At 43.6% G+C, this 17049-nt stretch overlaps 1 protein-coding gene across 3 annotated transcripts in view; it reads right to left on the minus strand.

The window, feature by feature from the left end:
• The window catches only part of DGKA (diacylglycerol kinase alpha), a 261031-nt gene that overhangs the window by 27109 nt on the left and 216873 nt on the right, over window positions 1-17049 (minus strand). For all 3 annotated transcript variants that reach the window (XM_089680184.1, XM_089680200.1, XM_089680192.1), the window contains 5 exons: window positions 13175-13249; window positions 12705-12824; window positions 12486-12603; window positions 10441-10529; window positions 10201-10320 (listed from right to left, as the gene is read on the minus strand). In XM_089680184.1, the coding sequence (XP_089536310.1) occupies window positions 10201-10320; window positions 10441-10529; window positions 12486-12603; window positions 12705-12824; window positions 13175-13249 (522 nt within the window). The remainder of the gene's footprint in view (window positions 1-10200; window positions 10321-10440; window positions 10530-12485; window positions 12604-12704; window positions 12825-13174; window positions 13250-17049) is intronic.

Consider the following 17049-nt stretch of genomic DNA (forward strand, 5'->3'; position numbering starts at 1 on the left):
TAGTTACATTGGTCCAGCTTTGACCAGTGTAAGTATGCATGTGTCATACCTAGAAGATCCTTGTGGAAGCAAAAAATCACTGTAGTAGTCATTGCAACTACAGTGATTGCTGCTAGCTTTTGGGTCCCTTGCCAAGTGGCTGCTGTGCAAAGCATTCTGTAATTGGAGAAAGTGGGGCATGGCAGTCTAATCAGAGAACACTTTGAATTCATTGAAATTGCAACATTTTCTCTGAATGGTCCCCATGCTGAATGAGCAACCTTATATGTTCAATACATAGAAAGGCAGCTGCTTGACACAGGACCCGGAAGCTAGAAGCAATCACTTTAGTAGCGGTGCCTACTACAGTGATTTTTAACTTCCAAAGGAATCAGCCAGGTGTAATACATACATACATATTCTGGTCAAAGCTGGAAAAATATGCAAAAATATGCATACCAGAAATTCAGCTATAAATTCTGCTGTTGATTATTCTACTGATACCTTTTTCCATTACTACTGCCACACATTAAACAATTTTACTGTGAAGAACTCCTTATAATAATGCACAGACTGCAAGCTTTCCCCTTTGGGTAGTCTCTGTTACATTAGGATTTAGGGATCATTCACCCTAGAACGTGGTGAGGAAGACTTGCGTTCCGTGCTGGTTTCCAGCACCACATTCAGATCGCACTGCCCTGCAATCTGCAGGGGATGTCAGTGCAATGTTAACGACACCCCAAACACAGTGTGTTTGCCCACACCAGATTGGATGGTACAAAAGTACCATGCAATCTGGTTGCAGTGCATTTCCCAAAGTAGTGCATGCACTACAATTGGTGTGGCGCGACTTCAGATCATTGAAAATTAATAGGCTGAAATCGCACTGCAGAGAACTGCATGTGAATCGCACAGGAACGCACAGCACTTTGCTGTGCAATTCACATGCAGTTCCAACCTCACAGTGAAACTTTGTAAACAAAACCAGCCTTTTTTTTATCATTATTATAATTTTACACTAGAATCTTCTCAATATCTCATATATTCTTCCATTAACTTTATACTTCATTACATGCCATTATCTCCCTTTTATGCATCTCAGTTATTTTATTTGCTTTTGCAGGTGCTAGTTTGTCATTAGACGCTGCTCAGCTTACTGGTAACCAGTATTCTGAGGACACTGCTGACCTCTACTTCCAAAAAGAATAGTTTCTTTGCCTGTCCTTGAATACCACAATGGCTGCAGTGCTTTCTGACTTCACTCTCTACCTTGGTTTACATATCTGTTCTAGTCAAAATCTCAGATTTCACTGATGCATGCGACAGTTAGAAAACTAACTTTTTTCAGAAGGTGGTCTAGATCTATATGATCTTGAAGTTTGTAAACTTACTTTGTGAAGATTCCCACACATTTACTTCCATGAATTCTGTGACATGTATTCACTATGCCCTGTTGGTAAACACTGCTGATTCACACATTCTCAAAGCCTGCCTTCTGAGCTACAGAGGTGCTGAGAGGAGGAGTTTTAGGAGGTGGAGTCAGTACAGGAATCACTGCTTGTAGGCAGCAAGGTGCCATAGGACATGTAGTCTTTAAAGAATTAACAACAGAGAAGAAAGCTAAAAAGCATGCAGGGAGTCCAGGAAGTTGTGGAAAAAGATGGCCAGAGGACATGTATGACGGTGCAGTCCGCTGTCTCCACTGTAGGTGGTGCCTGCCCAGAGTGGTACCACAGCCTGGACAAGAAGTCAGGAGAAACCTAGTTTCTCTATGGATTCCTGGCCCCTGAAGGCAGTGTTCCAGATGGCTGCCCTGCATTCAGGTGACCCTTGGCAGCTATCTTGGGTCAGAAGAGGCTTTACAAGTCCCTGCCCCTAGGTTTTGGCACACACTTGCATGTAGTACAGTCAGATACCACGCCTGTTAGGGACAGAACTAGAGGACAGGGAAAGGTTCCTGATGAGTAGGGAGAGCATAGGGCTTGCAGCTTCACATCTTCCTGCTTGGGTATGAGACGGCCAGGCCACACTCTGCCCCTCAACACAGGAGCTGTCAGTTTGGCTGAAACATGCTGTTTACTCGCTGTTGGAATCCGGGAGTGTTCTCGGCTGGGGTGTCTTCCCACCGGGTTTGTTGTGACTGTTTGAAACCCTCTAATACAAGTTCTTATATTGCACCTGGACTGTGTGTGTTATTGCCGCCAAACCACGCTGCACCCCACCTACAGACAGACCTACCGTGCACACAACAGGAAAGGAGATTTATCAAGTAAGCTTATATATGATTGTCAATAATACCTATTTTTTGTATTGTTAGTACACTTCTGATATTCTAAAATTAAAGTGTGACCATAGTGTGAACTCCATTTTATAATTTCAAAACGTTTTCCTTTTTTGAACATATATGACACGTGTGAGTATTTCACAGATAAATAGGTAGCTGAACAGAATATTTTTTATTGGTGGAAAAAAATATAGGTTTTACTAAGACACTGAACCACAAATATATGCAACCAATGTGAAAAGCAACAGCTTAAAGTAAATATGGGTTCATTGTAAAGCCCCTAAACTTGCAGCAGATGTTTAAAAAAGACCCTAAAAGTAAACATGAAATCAAAAAAACTAAAGATTTTATTTGTTATTGGGGAACATTTAAAAATTCTAATTGTGTCTAATGTACCTTTTATGCGGCATTCCTCTCAAAAAAATCATAGTGCACTCTCTGGTATGTGAGTGTGCCTAGGCTCTATGCATTCAGCCTCAAAACATTGTATCTGTAGTGTGAGATCTGAGGTAATGCCTCTAACTGCTAGACTGACCTGATTTAAAGTAACATTTGGTGATATCACAACTGTGCTGCTGAAGAAAGCCACCTGTCCACCAAAATGATCGCCTCCATGCAGAGGCACAGTGCAGAACAAGACAGGGTAATTCAGTAATAAAGGAAAGATCAGCTGCACGGAGACTACAGCCTGGAGATTAGTACTTTATCCTCTGCCTGTCTATATCTGGCAAATCTTTCAGAGTTCAGTTCCTTTTGCCATCCTGAGGAATTACCCCCTGTGACAGTAGGCAGGTGAAATCACCTGGTTGCGTCCTGGATGGACGATATATTTGTCCGAGGTTCAGGGTTTATGGGGATTTGTACCACTAGAGGGAAGTGCTGAGTCCTTCAGCACTGAGATAATGAGCCCAGCTGAAGGTAGTGGGCTCATTAACACCTGTATAAAGCTTCCCAGAGTGCTTAGGGAGTTGCTCCACCCTGGAACCAGATCTGTGCCTGAACTGTCTGGGGAGCTGACCTGTTATCTGTGTGCAGAGAGACCAAAGCCTGTGTGGCTAACCTCCCAGTACCAGCAACTAGGTATAGCAGCAGGCTGTACCTAGTGGGTAGCTAGGGAAAAGCTGTTGTTGCAGTAAGTAGCCAAGTTGGCCAGGATTTATTTTGATGTTTCTTTTTGGTTTATCATTTTTTCTGTAAATATTGTAAATAAATTGCACCTGTTTGTTTTCACCTCCACTATTGTTGTGCTGTGCCTATCTTTTTGTGTTGTGCACCCATCCAGGGGGTCACACACACCCGCTGCCGAGCTAACCTTGTTACATATGGTGGAGGATGCGGGCAGTTGTGGTAACTAAAGGCCAGCATGGAGGAGATAATCAGACAGTTGGCTCTGGCAAATGCCAATCAACAACAGGCAAATGCCAATCAACAGCAGGCAAATGCAAGTTTCCAGCAGAGCATTGCAGCCCAGCAGAAGGCCTTGGAACAAGCAGAGGTCCGCCATAGGGAATTGCTGGTGCAACAGGACCAGAAACACCAGAAACAAATTGAGGCTGTTTTGAAGCAGCTCCAGCAGAGGCAGCAGACTGAGGCTGGTGATGATTCTGGTAAAACACCATCATTTTCTGTGGGCCGTTTATTGCCAAAAATGACTGGAGAGGATGATCCAGAGGTGTTTCTAACCACCTTTGAAAGGACTGCTGAAAGGGAAAAGTGGCCTAAAGAACAGTGGGCTGGATTGATGGCCCCATTATTAACTGGAGAGTCGCAAAAAGCTTACTATGACCTGGAGCCGGACCAAGCCAAAAACTATGATGTGCTAAAAGTGGAAATTTTGGCCCGGTTGGGTGTTACCCTCGCTGTCCGTGCTCAGCGGGTACATAATTGGACTTTTCGGCTTGGGAAACCTCCCAGGTCACAGATGTATGATCTTATTCACCTGAGCAGGAAGTGGCTGCAGCCAGAGACTTTGACCGCCCCAAAAATTGTGGAACGTGTCGTCATGGATCGGTTCCTAAGGTCTCTGCCTAATACTATTCAAAAGTGGGTCAGCCATGGAGACCCAGAAACTGCAGACAAGCTGGTGGATCTAGTGGAGAGATACTTGGCTACTGAGAACCTGACCTCTTCTTCCAGAGACTCACGGACTTTCCACCCTAAGACCAGACCATCCCCAGCGGCGGGTAAGATGACTACAAGGGGTGAGGGTGGAGAGAGTGAGAGGGTGGGAGTATTACCCAATGTCTGGCAAGAGCGGCCAGGAAGGCCAAGGCCGCAAGAAGCGGTGAAAAAAATTATTTGTTACCGCTGCCGGCAAGAGGGACACATTGCAGCCAATTGCCCAGTGGTGGATGAGCCTATGCAGTGTGACTTTCTGAGCAATAGACGTCAGTCGCTGTTTGCGACAGTGGTATGCACGGCCAGCCCGGGCACTGAGAAACATTTGTGCAAAATGACTGTTAATGGAAATAATATTGTGGGGTTGCTGGATTCAGGTAGCCTGGTAACCTTGATAAGAGAGGAGATGGTCACTACAAAGGTCTCTGGGCATAAAAAGGTGGCAGTGATTTGTGTGCATGGGGACACTAGGGAGTATCCCGTGGCTGCTGTGTTTTTTGAGACCCCCAAAGGTAACCTGTCTCATCAGGTAGGATTGGTACCTCATTTACCACATGATGCCATTGTGGGGAGGGATTTTCCAAAATTCTGGGAACTCTGGGATTGTTCTGACCCCCCCACTGTCTCCCCTGCAGACCAGGAAGGTGAATCCCAGAAAGCGTCTGAGTGTGGTGAGGTCTCTCCCAAGTTCCCCTTGTCGGTACTAGCTGGGGAGACCCAAGGAACTGGGGAGGAGCCCGCCTCCTCAGATGAAAATCTGCCGGTTGTGGATTTCTCGGACTTAGAGGTGCATAGGGAAAATTTTGCCACCGAACAGCTGAAAGACCCCACGCTGATAAAAGCCCGGGAAAATGTAGTAAAAGTAGATGGCCAACTAGTGAGTCCTGAGAAAACTGCTGCTTATCCATACTTCCTTGTGGAAAGGGACCTACTCTATCGAGTTGCTCAGGGGGCAGAAGAAACCATTGAGCAACTGGTGGTGCCCAGACCTTACAGGAAGTTGGTGTTGGAGTTGGCCCATGGACACATCCTTGGGGGTCATTTGGGGGCGGAGAAAACACGGGAAAGAGTACTGCAGCGGTTCTATTGGCCTGGGGTCATTAAGGAGGTGGAAAATTACTGTTCCTCTTGCCCTGTGTGTCAGAAGTCGGCCCCTATGCCCCATTTCCGTAGTCCACTGGTACCTCTTCCCATCATTGAGGTCCCCTTTGAAAGGATTGCCATGGATTTGGTAGGTCCGCTGGTGAAATCCGCTAGGGGGCATCAGTACCTGTTGGTCATACTCGACTATGCCACCCGCTATCCAGAAGCAATTCCACTCCGAAATACCTCTGCCAAGACAATAGCTAAGGAGCTATTCCTCGTTTTCAGCCGAGTGGGTATTTCAAAGGAACTGCTGACAGACCAGGGAACCCCCTTTATGTCCCGGGTGATGAAAGAGCTGTGCAAACTGTTCAAGGTAAAACAGTTGCGCACCTCTGTGTATCATCCCCAAACTGACGGGTTGGTGGAAAGGTTCAACAAAACCCTGAAACAAATGCTAAGGAAGGTGGTAGATAAGGATGGAAGGGGTTGGGATTATTTAGTACCCTATTTGATGTTTGCCATCCGGGAGGTACCCCAGTCCTCCACAGGGTTTTCACCATTTGAGTTGCTCTATGGGAGACACCCAAGGGGGCTGTTAGATATCGCCAAGGAAACTTGGGAAAGTGAGAGTTCTCCCCATCGGAGTGTGATTGAGCACGTCGCCCAAATGCAAGATAGAATTGCCCAGGTCATGCCTATCGTAAAGGAACATTTGTCCCAAGCACAGTTAGCGCAGCAGAGGGTGTACAATCGGGGGGCCCAGAGCAGGTCGTTTGCTGAAGGAGATAGAGTGCTAGTGCTAATCCCTACGGTTGAAAGCAAATTCCTGGCCAAATGGCATGGCCCATACGAGGTGATTGAGAAAGTGAGTGAGGTGAATTACAGGGTCAGACAACCAGGAAGGCGGAAACCGGAGCAGATCTACCACATTAATCTGCTAAAGGCCTGGAGGGACAGGGAATCCCTAGTTGCTGAGGGTTTGTCACCAGCGCCATCTAACTGCTTGGTTCCGGAGGTTGGAATAGCAGTCACGTTGTCTACAATTCAAAAACAGGAGGCTAAAGAGTTTGTGCTCCGCAACACAGAGGTTTTTTCTGAGCTGCCGGGACAAACCTCGGGGGTGGAGCATGACATTATCACCCCACCGGGTGAAAGAGTAAAACTGAAACCCTATAGAATCCCAGAGGCTCGACGGGAGGCAATACGTGGGGAAGTACAGAGAATGCTAGATTTGGGGGTGATAGAGGAGTCCCAAAGTGACTGGTCCAGCCCCATAGTGTTGGTGCCCAAACCAGATGGGAGCTGGCGATTTTGTAACGACTTTCGACAGTTGAATAAAGTTACAAAATTTGACACCTACCCCATGCCAAGGATAGATGAACTAATCGACCGACTGGGAGCAGCCCGGTACATGACAACACTAGACTTGACGAAAGGTTATTGGCAAATTCCCCTAGCTAAGTCGGCAAAGGAGAAGACTGCATTTGTAACCCCAGAAGGGTCATTCCAGTATAAAAGAATGCCGTTCGGGTTACAGAATGCACCGGCCACCTTTCAGCGAAAAATGGATCAGATTCTTCGTCCCCATCAGAAGTATGCTGCAGCGTACTTGGACGATGTGATTATCCATAGCGCAGACTGGGCCTCACATTTGCCAAAAGTTCAGGCTGTGCTAGACTCAATACGGAAAGCTGGGTTTACGGCCAACCCAAAGAAGTGTACGATTGGACAGGAGGAGGCCAAGTACCTGGGGTACACTATTGGGAGAGGGGTAATAAAACCTCAGATAAACAAAGTGGAAGCAATACAGAATTGGCCACGCCCAAATAACAAAAAGCAGGTACGGGCTTTTCTAGGAATTGCTGGCTACTATCGGCGATTCATTCCCCATTTTGCTTCTATGGCAGTACCCCTAACCAACCTGACAAAAGGGAAGGAGTCTGTCATGGTTAAGTGGTCCCCTGATGCTGAAGCAGCCTTCCTGTCTTTAAAAAGGGCCTTATGTAGCCAGCCAGTCCTATACTCACCAGACTTCTCAAAAGACTTTGTGGTCCAGACGGATGCATCCAATGTTGGCTTAGGAGCAGTGCTGTCCCAGGTGTGGCAGGGGGAGGAGCACCCAGTAATCTATCTCAGCCGAAAGCTAAAGTCTCACGAGGAAAATTACGCCACGATTGAGAAGGAGTGTTTAGCGGTAAAGTGGGCCCTAGATTCCCTTCGGTACTATCTGCTGGGCAGACATTTTGACCTGATCACAGATCACGCTCCCTTGAAATGGATGGCTCAAAATAAGGAGACCAATAGAAGGGTAAATAGGTGGTTTCTGGCCCTACAGGAATTTACCTTCACGGTGAAGCATCGCCCTGGTGTTCAGATGGGAAATGTGGATGCTTTATCCCGGGTACACGCCTGCCTGGCTACTGGTGTTACAACCCCAAGGTTGAAACAAGAGGGGGGGGTATGTGACAGTAGGCAGGTGAAATCACCTGGTTGCGTCCTGGATGGACGATATATTTGTCCGAGGTTCAGGGTTTATGGGGATTTGTACCACTAGAGGGAAGTGCTGAGTCCTTCAGCACTGAGATAATGAGCCCAGCTGAAGGTAGTGGGCTCATTAACACCTGTATAAAGCTTCCCAGAGTGCTTAGGGAGTTGCTCCACCCTGGAACCAGATCTGTGCCTGAACTGTCTGGGAAGCTGACCTGTTATCTGTGTGCAGAGAGACCAAAGCCTGTGTGGCTAACCTCCCAGTACTAGCAACTAGGTATAGCAGCAGGCTGTACCTAGTGGGTAGCTAGGGAAAAGCTGTTGTTGCAGTAAGTAGCCAAGTTGGCCAGGATTTATTTTGATGTTTCTTTTTGGTTTATCATTTTTTCTGTAAATATTGTAAATAAATTGCACCTGTTTGTTTTCACCTCCACTATTGTTGTGCTGTGCCTATCTTTTTGTGTTGTGCACCCATCCAGGGGGTCACACACACCCGCTGCCGAGCTAACCTTGTTACACCCTCTTAATGACAAGGCCTTTTTTTGCTATTCAGGGCTGCACTATTTTAACTTGGAATTGTGCGGTCGTGCAATGTTGTACCCAAACAAAATGTATGTCCTTTTTTTCACACAAATAGAGCTTTCTTTTGGTGGTATTTGATCACCTGTGCGCTTTTTCTTTTTTGCACTATAAACAAAAAAAGACCGAAAATTTAAAAAAAAACAAAACAATATTTTTTATTTTCGGCTATAAAAAATATATAGTAAGCTCAAAGTTAGTCATCAATTTAGCCCAAAATGTATTCTGCTACATGTTTTTGGTAAAAAAAATCCCAATAAGTGTATATTGATTGCTTTGTGTGAAAGTTATAGCGTCTACAAACTATGGTATAGATACTGCAATTTATGCCATTTTTTGCTATACAGCGCTGCACTAGTTTAACTGACAATTGTGCGGTCATGCAATACGGTACATAAATTAAATGTATGTCCTTTTTTCAAACAAATAGAGCTTTCTTTTGGTTGTATTTGATCACCTGTGCGCTTTTTATTTTTTGATTCTGCGAACACTGTGGTTTTGTGTGCAATGTATCAAGTGACAGTGACCTACTGACACTGCACTTGCTGGGGGAGAAGTGGGGGGGGGGGTAAGCATAGGGGCTAAACGTAGGTGCTGGCAGGTGCCGGGGCTGATTCCGCTAACGCTGCGTATTTGGGGACGCTATACTAATGTGAACGCTGGTATAGTGCTGATCTGATCAAAGATATTGATCCATTCAGACACTATACTATCAATGGAGGTTTATCGTGTATGTGAGCGTGTTCCTCGCAATCAAGGGGTTAAATGCAATTACTGGTGTACGAACAGGCAATCTGATGCTATCTGGGAGGGGTGCTAACGGACGCTAGCATTATCTACAGTCGTCAGCGACACCAATACAGTGATCAGCAAAAAATCTGTACACTGTACTAATGACTAGTGACAGGACAGTGAAGGGGTTAACTGGGGGGGGGGGCAATCAAGGGGTTAAATGTCTCCTAGAGTGTTTTAACTGTAATTGTGTAGTGCTTGTACTCACTTTTGTGTTGATTCTTCTCTCTCTGGGATGGAAGTGCCCAGAGAGAAAAGATTTCATCACTTCCTGTCCTGTGTAATTGTCAACACAGGACAGGATAGGACAGGAATCGATCATCCAACTTGGGCCGGACATCACTGGCCTAAATCGGATGATTGATCCCTCAGGGATCAAATTGGGGCACCTGCGGGTCGTTGTCGGCGCATGCGTGCCCCCCAGGCCTGCGAAGGCTGCAGGAGCGTGAATCACGTATATATAAGTGATCCTGTGCACAGGGGCGCTGTGCAGCAGTAAATGTACTGTGGGCGGTCCTTATGTGGTTAAAGAGCTCTCCAGGAAATTTGAAGCCTAGGGAGCTCTATTATGCAAATAGAAACTTTAGTCTTTGGAGGTTTTTGTTCCTTCTGATTCACGCACCCTAATACTAGTCCATTACTATGTTGTACAGCCTCATTGACAAATATTATGGTGTGAGAAATAGGGAGGATGAGTCCAAGTGCCATACTGGGAATGACGGTTACTGTTTGCTTGTGCATATGGTAGGTATGTGAATTCATGTCTGGCTTAGTTTTCAGGGCTTTAGACACAAGTTTCTTTTAAGATTGCATTAACATTTCACAAATTTTCTATTCAGATCAATGCATGTGTTTTGATGTGCTAGTGTCCTCACCTTCACATGACACCAGACACAGCGTTGGCCAGTAAGACTCTGGAAACTCTTTATCTTTTTCTGACATCGGTCGCACTTGCTGGCCTCACATCCACCTTTAACCCATATGTGAGTCTGCCCCTGAAGTGGAAAAACAGAATTACAGTATACACTGAGTACAGAAATTGCTCACAACGTATACGAAACATTCATATCATGTGAGAAAAGGAGACGTTGCAACTATGATTGAGCTGCACTTACACTTGCATCTTTACGGGACTTGGCGTAGGTGCTGATGCAGTCACTTGGTGCTTTGCGAGCACAACGTTCATGCACAGTAAACTTACAGACTGTGAAATAAAAAGATACATTGCTTAAATAGGAACTCCAAGAAAAATAACAAGATAAAATGAATGGCCCATTACAAGATACAATTTAAAAATAATAATAATAATAAAAAAAAAAAAAAAAACAGCTTTTGCTGCAAAATTTACCTTAAATTCAGAGATTTCCCCCAGTAGTATTTTTTTCTGCCACTAGATGTCCTTAATCTGATGGCAGCATCATTAAGCAAATCCAGGTTGTCCTGGACCCACCCTAGCCTGTAACTGGACAGTGAAAGGAGAAGCAGCACAGTAGAAATAGTAGGGTAAGGACATTTTACAACCTTTGTATTTTACTGCTGTCTGTGTTCCTACGAACACATGGAAACACAGAGCATTTACTGAAAAAAATGTAATGCAGCTGGACCAATACCAGTACTGAAAATGTCATCCTAAGTTATTTATTTTTAGATGGATTCAGTTTCTTTTGAAGAAGTGGCACCAGTCAAGCAGTCTGGCTGCAAACTGGTAATGCAGGCATTGCTCTGGGGATGGATTCGGGGAAGCTCTTGCCATACTGAAGGCCCCTTGAACCCCTTTAAGGAAAGGGAGCCTTGAATGATAGAAGCATGGCATTACAGTGAGTACTGACTCAAATCAAGGAAGTAAAGTGACTTTGTCAGGATTGGCTACAAGGACATGAGGGGGAGAAGCCTGAATGCTAGAAAAAGGTTATGCTGGGCATGTACTTAGCCATAGGGAAGGATGAGCAGCTCTGGATACAGACAGATTGCATCCAGGGCTGCTTATCGGCTCATCCGGGATCCAATAATTCAGAATCCTACAGCTGAACCACATGCAATTTAACCCTGGTAATGCAGCAAGACTGTTCAAAAGTAAAGACAATCAAGGGTAGTTTTAACTGACAGCTTGGACATTAGACTGTTCAATAAATAAGTCCACAAATAGCACAGCCAGAGGGCTGATTGAAAAAAAAAAAAATTAACAGATTTCCACCTCTACACATGTGAGGTGGACAGAGGAATCCTCTCTACTGTACCACTATATTCTGACAGTAGCACTCCTCCACTGTCAGAATACACTGATCAGAAGCTGCAGCCGATTGGCTGCAAGCTGCTGATCGACCAAGAGTTTTCCAAAAGTACTGTTTAACAAAAATCGATCTGTTAAGTGGGAATGGCTATAGAGGAACTTCAGCTGAGTCTAAAAAAAAGTAAAGGTCAGTAGATTCGTGTACTGTAGCTGCTGAGTTTTACATAACAAGTACTTACTAGAAGAAGAACTCCAGCGCTGTTTTCCTAAAACATGAAGTCTTCAATGTTGTCCCACGCTGCCATCTTGGATTTGGGTGCCCATGCTGACTTCCTGATCAGTTACAGGCAGCCCCCTACTGCACATGCATGAGATGCACTGATTGGATGAGACTGTCCAGAAGCCTCTTAGGATGTGTAATATGATCTCAGGAGGTTTTGGACAGGGGATGGGGGGGGGGTTATACCCAGCAAACTACATCCTCGCCTTGGGAAGGAATAAGAAAGTGGGAGTAAGTACCTGATGGAGAAGGTACTTTCTACCACAAAAAAAAAAACTTTCCAAATGTATAAAGGGGAGGGGGAAGATCTAGGATTATTATATTACAGTATAAGTACAGCTTCACACTGAGCCGCTGCACTTTGTCCGCAGCTTGGTGTACCCACGCACCAAAAGTCCACATGCAAGACTTTTGGTACGCTTTCAGAAAATACACCAAAACCGTGGGATGCAATAGAAGTCTATGGCAAAGCGCAGCTAACCAATGCCAACACCAAAGGTATGCTGTGTTGCAGTCATGCTGTGGCTGAAGCCAGCCTAACACAATAATACATTTTAGGCCAATAACAGTGATCAGATTTCACACTTTTCTTGCCAGTTGTTATACATTATCTTTACATAGATACCATCCTGCTTTTTCTGTCTACTCACATGTGCAGCAGAGGCCTTGTTTCCTGACACCAAACAGCAACGCTTCGCACACATTACAGTACACAGGTCGGTTAAAATGTTTGAGACGCCACAGATGTTGACCATCATCTTTAATATTCTGTGTAAAATTGAAACACAACGTATAAAAAAGTTATATCTTAACACCAGCTTTAGATTAAAAAAAAAATGTTTTTTATGCTTCAGTAACTATCTACTTACAGCTTCCATTCCAAGCAGCACCAGTAGGGGTACTGTGGTGAGCCCTCCCTTAAGCCATTCCTCATAGGATACAGTTCCGTTGCCATCATAATCCACCTGTCTCATCATCTCTTCCAGCATCTGCAATAAAAAATGTAATCATAACATCATATAGATGCATGAAACACATTTCATGTAAAATGCATGCCTTAGTAATTTAATGAGCCATATTCTTATGTCCTCCTTATGAGAATCCTCCTTATTTTATTAATAACTTCCTGTTTTCCTCTGTTCCTCTCGTTAGATCATGACTCAGCTCACTATCACATACAGCCCAGACACATACTAAATACACTACAAAGTACTGAAGTGTCACTTCCTATAATTATGGGCACACATGGCACACATCAGTGGTATGGATTGTAAAAATCTATGACAAGAACCAAGAAATGGAAAAAGAAGGTGAAAAGTGTCAGTAAAATATGACTTACCGGTTTAAGCTCAGTAATATCCCAGTCTAAGTACTCAGCAACTCTCATCATTTGGGTTATGATTCGATCTACCTCCTAACAGAAAAACAACATTTCAGTATAATATTTAAATAGTTAAAGATTATTGCAAAGAAAATGTATTCACACCAAAGGGGACCTGAGTGCAGAGATAATAGAAAACTATGGAGTGATGGACTACTCCACACATTTCTGGAATTATTTTACCCTAAACTTCTCCGTTCTTTTTTTTTTACTCCCATACCACTAAAGATCATATCAATGCAATTAAAAATATTAAAGCACATTCCGGTGTCAGAGCAAAACTACTATTTCTGGCTAGGATATGTTATATATTATTAATTTATTATTATTAATTGCACCAATTTAGCATCTAGAAAATTCACAAATTCCCATATAGTTTATTTTCTTATGGCTGTAAGCACTTAGCTCTGTTCAGTAAACTGTGAATATTGCAAAGCATCAATCACAACTAGCACCAATAGATGTATTAAAAATGTACAAATCTCCTAAAGTGGAAGTAAAGCCTATTCTTAAAAATGTTCACCCCCTCCTCTATCCTGCCTACCCTGCATAAAAAAGATCTGCATACTTAATTTTTTTAATATGCTCTGGTCCGGTAACATGATTCTCCCGTGTAAAGGAGCGCTTTACAACAGCCGTGAATTCCCAGAACCGTGACTTCACCCATAGGTTTGCATGGCCCAGACCTTGTTGGTCCACTGCAGCAGCTAACTGACACAGGATCACAAAGCACAAAGCAACAGAATCATGTGACCAGAAAGGGGCAGATTAAAAATAGGCAAGGAAACAGATTATTTTTTATACAGGGTAGGCAGGCTAGGTAGGAGGAAAAGGGAAATAAACTTTAAGAATAGTAACAATTAGGTTTTTCTTGTACTATAACTGTTTACTTAAAGTGTTAGTTTACCTTTACAAAATATTGTAATGGTGACCCTATAGCGGATCCCCTCCCCATCCCTCAGTCCCTGCTGTTGAGATTATCAGCTGTCAGGGCTCCTGCAGCCGCTTCACTGGTCCAGGGATTTGAAAAACCTGCTGCTCTCTCTCCTTTCTGTCTTGCACTGCCAGGACAGACCCGATGGATTCTGATTGGTAAGTGCATGGGTGGCATTGACCTATTAGATTCCATCTAGTTTGTCCTGGCAGCCCAGAAAGGAAAGGAGAGTGGGTATCAGGGATTTCAAATCCCTGGACCAGTGGAGTGACTGAGGGAGCTCTGACAGCTGAGGATTGCCAGCAGTAAGTACAGTGGGGTACAGTGGGGTGGGGGGTCCGGTGTTCATTCAGCTTTACAGTTTTTCTGTAAAGGTGAACAAAAACTTTAAGCTTTGTGAATCGTTATGGTAAGGGGAAGGCAAAGAACAAACTTGCAAGGTTAATGTAGAGTACAGTACCACCTTTCTAAATTATAAAGCATTCATAAGCTATCACTTTTTGGTGTGGCAATGGTTTTTAACAACCTACTCTAGATTTAGGCATTATTGTAACATTACTTGTATTACTAAATTGATTCAAGAGGCTGTCAGATGTTTGTGTCCTGGGAATTTGATATATGTTATATAGTATACGAAATACCCAGAACAGAAACATCTCACAGCCTCCCTGATCAACATAGTAATAAAGCAGCCATGAATATATGGGTTAGGACTGCACTCCTTTGACATACCTATATACAAGTTACTTTCTTGATGGAAAAAACATGTTTGTATGTTTTGAGTTTTTTCTCTTTGCATATATGTATATATTTATTCTAATATATGTATACAAGTACGAGGTGTGACAATTCTATTCCCAGAATGCCTGCAGCTTAGCACTATGGTGATGAGTCACACAGCCAATCGCACTCAAGCGTGTTATGACATGTTCTAACTTGCACTCGCCTAGGTCACAAACCAGCCGACTCAGTCTTCACCAAGTAGTAGAAGAAATAACACGTGTGCACGTGGTGTTGGTGGAAAATGAGTGACAGGAATCAGGAGCAGCACCCTGCGACATTTGGCCGTTTTGCTAAATTAATGAATGCCTTAAAAAGGACACAGATTTAGTGACATACCAGACATCCAGCACACCACAAAATCCAGGAATGTTTCCAGCAGTGGCACAGTAGTCTAGAAAAATGCAGCGCTTTACAAGGGGCCAGCTTTGAACATGACAACAAGCGGAAGCAAACATGTTTTTTACAGTCCTTTCCGGGAATTAAATTGTCACGCCTTGTATATGTTCACAAAACCGTGTGTCAAGGCTTAGGACATTCGGTTTATTCTCATAAACATAACTTTTATTTATCTCATTGCCTGAGCAATAAATAAGGAAATGCCTTATTCCTGGATATCACAGAAAAATTTTAACCATTGTACCTCTTTTCACAGCTAAGTGTACATAGGGGTGAAAATGTGATTGATTCATGAAGCTTTAAGTCCTCATGCACATCGGACATTTTTACAGCTGCTGTTTTTGACTTTTGGCATTTTTTTCGACAGCCAATAAACTCCCCAGCATGTTATCCTATGTGTCCATGCACACACAGGCTGTAATCAGCGGTTTTTGGCAGGGGTGTTTTTTGACTGGGAAAAAAACCCAGAACTAGTGGATTTCTAGAGGAGTTTTTTTACCTGTAAAAACACTCTAACGCTGAAAAACGTGGTAAAATGCGGTAAAACACTGCAAAACCAACATTTTTGGACTTTTTTTGAGCAAAAAAAATATTTTTTTTTCTTGGTAAAAAACGCAAAAAATGCAAAACAGAAAAACGCAGCTAAACGCTAATACAAAAACGCTGAAAAACGTTTTTAACGTGACTTTACACAGCTAATGCTACCAGCGTTATTAAAACGCCCAGTGTGCATGGAGCCTTAAGCTCAAGTTTAGCTAAAATAAAAAATAAAAAAAGCAAAACAAAACAAAAACTTCTATGGTTTTAGGCTAGGTTCATCCCTATGTGTTTTGCAGTGCATTTTCAGTTTTGCAGCAACATACTACAGTCCATTTAACATATTTTCACATCTGTGTTTTCAACCAGCCTGAAGCAGGTAGCGTTTTTAGTTCCGTAGACTTTAATGGAAACATATCAGAAACACATCATGGGGAGGCACAGTGGCTTATTGGTTAGCACTTCTGCCTTGCAGTACTTGGGTCATGGGTTTGATTCCCGACCATGGCGCCTCCTGAATGAAGTTTGCATGTTCTCCCTGTGCTTGCGTGGGTTTCCTCCGGGTACTCCGGTTTCCTCCCACATTCCAAAGACATGCTGGTAGGTTAATTGGATAATGTGTAAATTGTCCCTAGTATGTGTATGTATGAATGTGAGTTAGGGACTTCAGATTGTACACCCCTTGAGGGTTAGGGACTGATGTGAATGTATAATATATATGTAAAAGCGCTGCGCAAAGTGACAGCGCTCTATAAGCACCTGTAATAAATAAATAAAATAAATTAATGCAAGCAACCAAAATGCAAGAAATCAAAAACGCTATGTGCTGCAGGCCAGTTTCTGCTGCATTTTTGTTGGTTTCTCTTGTATGACTACAGACACCTCCCAGAATCGCAAAACACATAAAAAATGCATGTTTAAAGAAGAAGCAAAACACACAGGAAAAATGCATAAACCGCAACCTGCATAGGTGTGAACTCTTAGTGATCTAACTTACTTGTAATGAAGGATGACCAACACTGTGCAGCCAGCTGGATCCTGTAGAAGTGTTCTGTGCTGGGATGTCCTGTCCCATTCCTGTCTCTGAACGTCTGGAGCTACGATGGATAATAGCTTGGGGGTCTTTGAGCAGAACTGCAGTGAAACGCTACTGACAGGGACTTTCCTCCTTCTCAATTCTCCT

The sequence above is a fragment of the Staurois parvus genome, unplaced genomic scaffold (assembly GCF_062004578.1).
Source record: "Staurois parvus isolate SC_StPar_1 unplaced genomic scaffold, SC_StPar_1.0 ptg000017l, whole genome shotgun sequence".
NCBI classification, from domain to species: Eukaryota; Metazoa; Chordata; class Amphibia; order Anura; family Ranidae; genus Staurois; species Staurois parvus.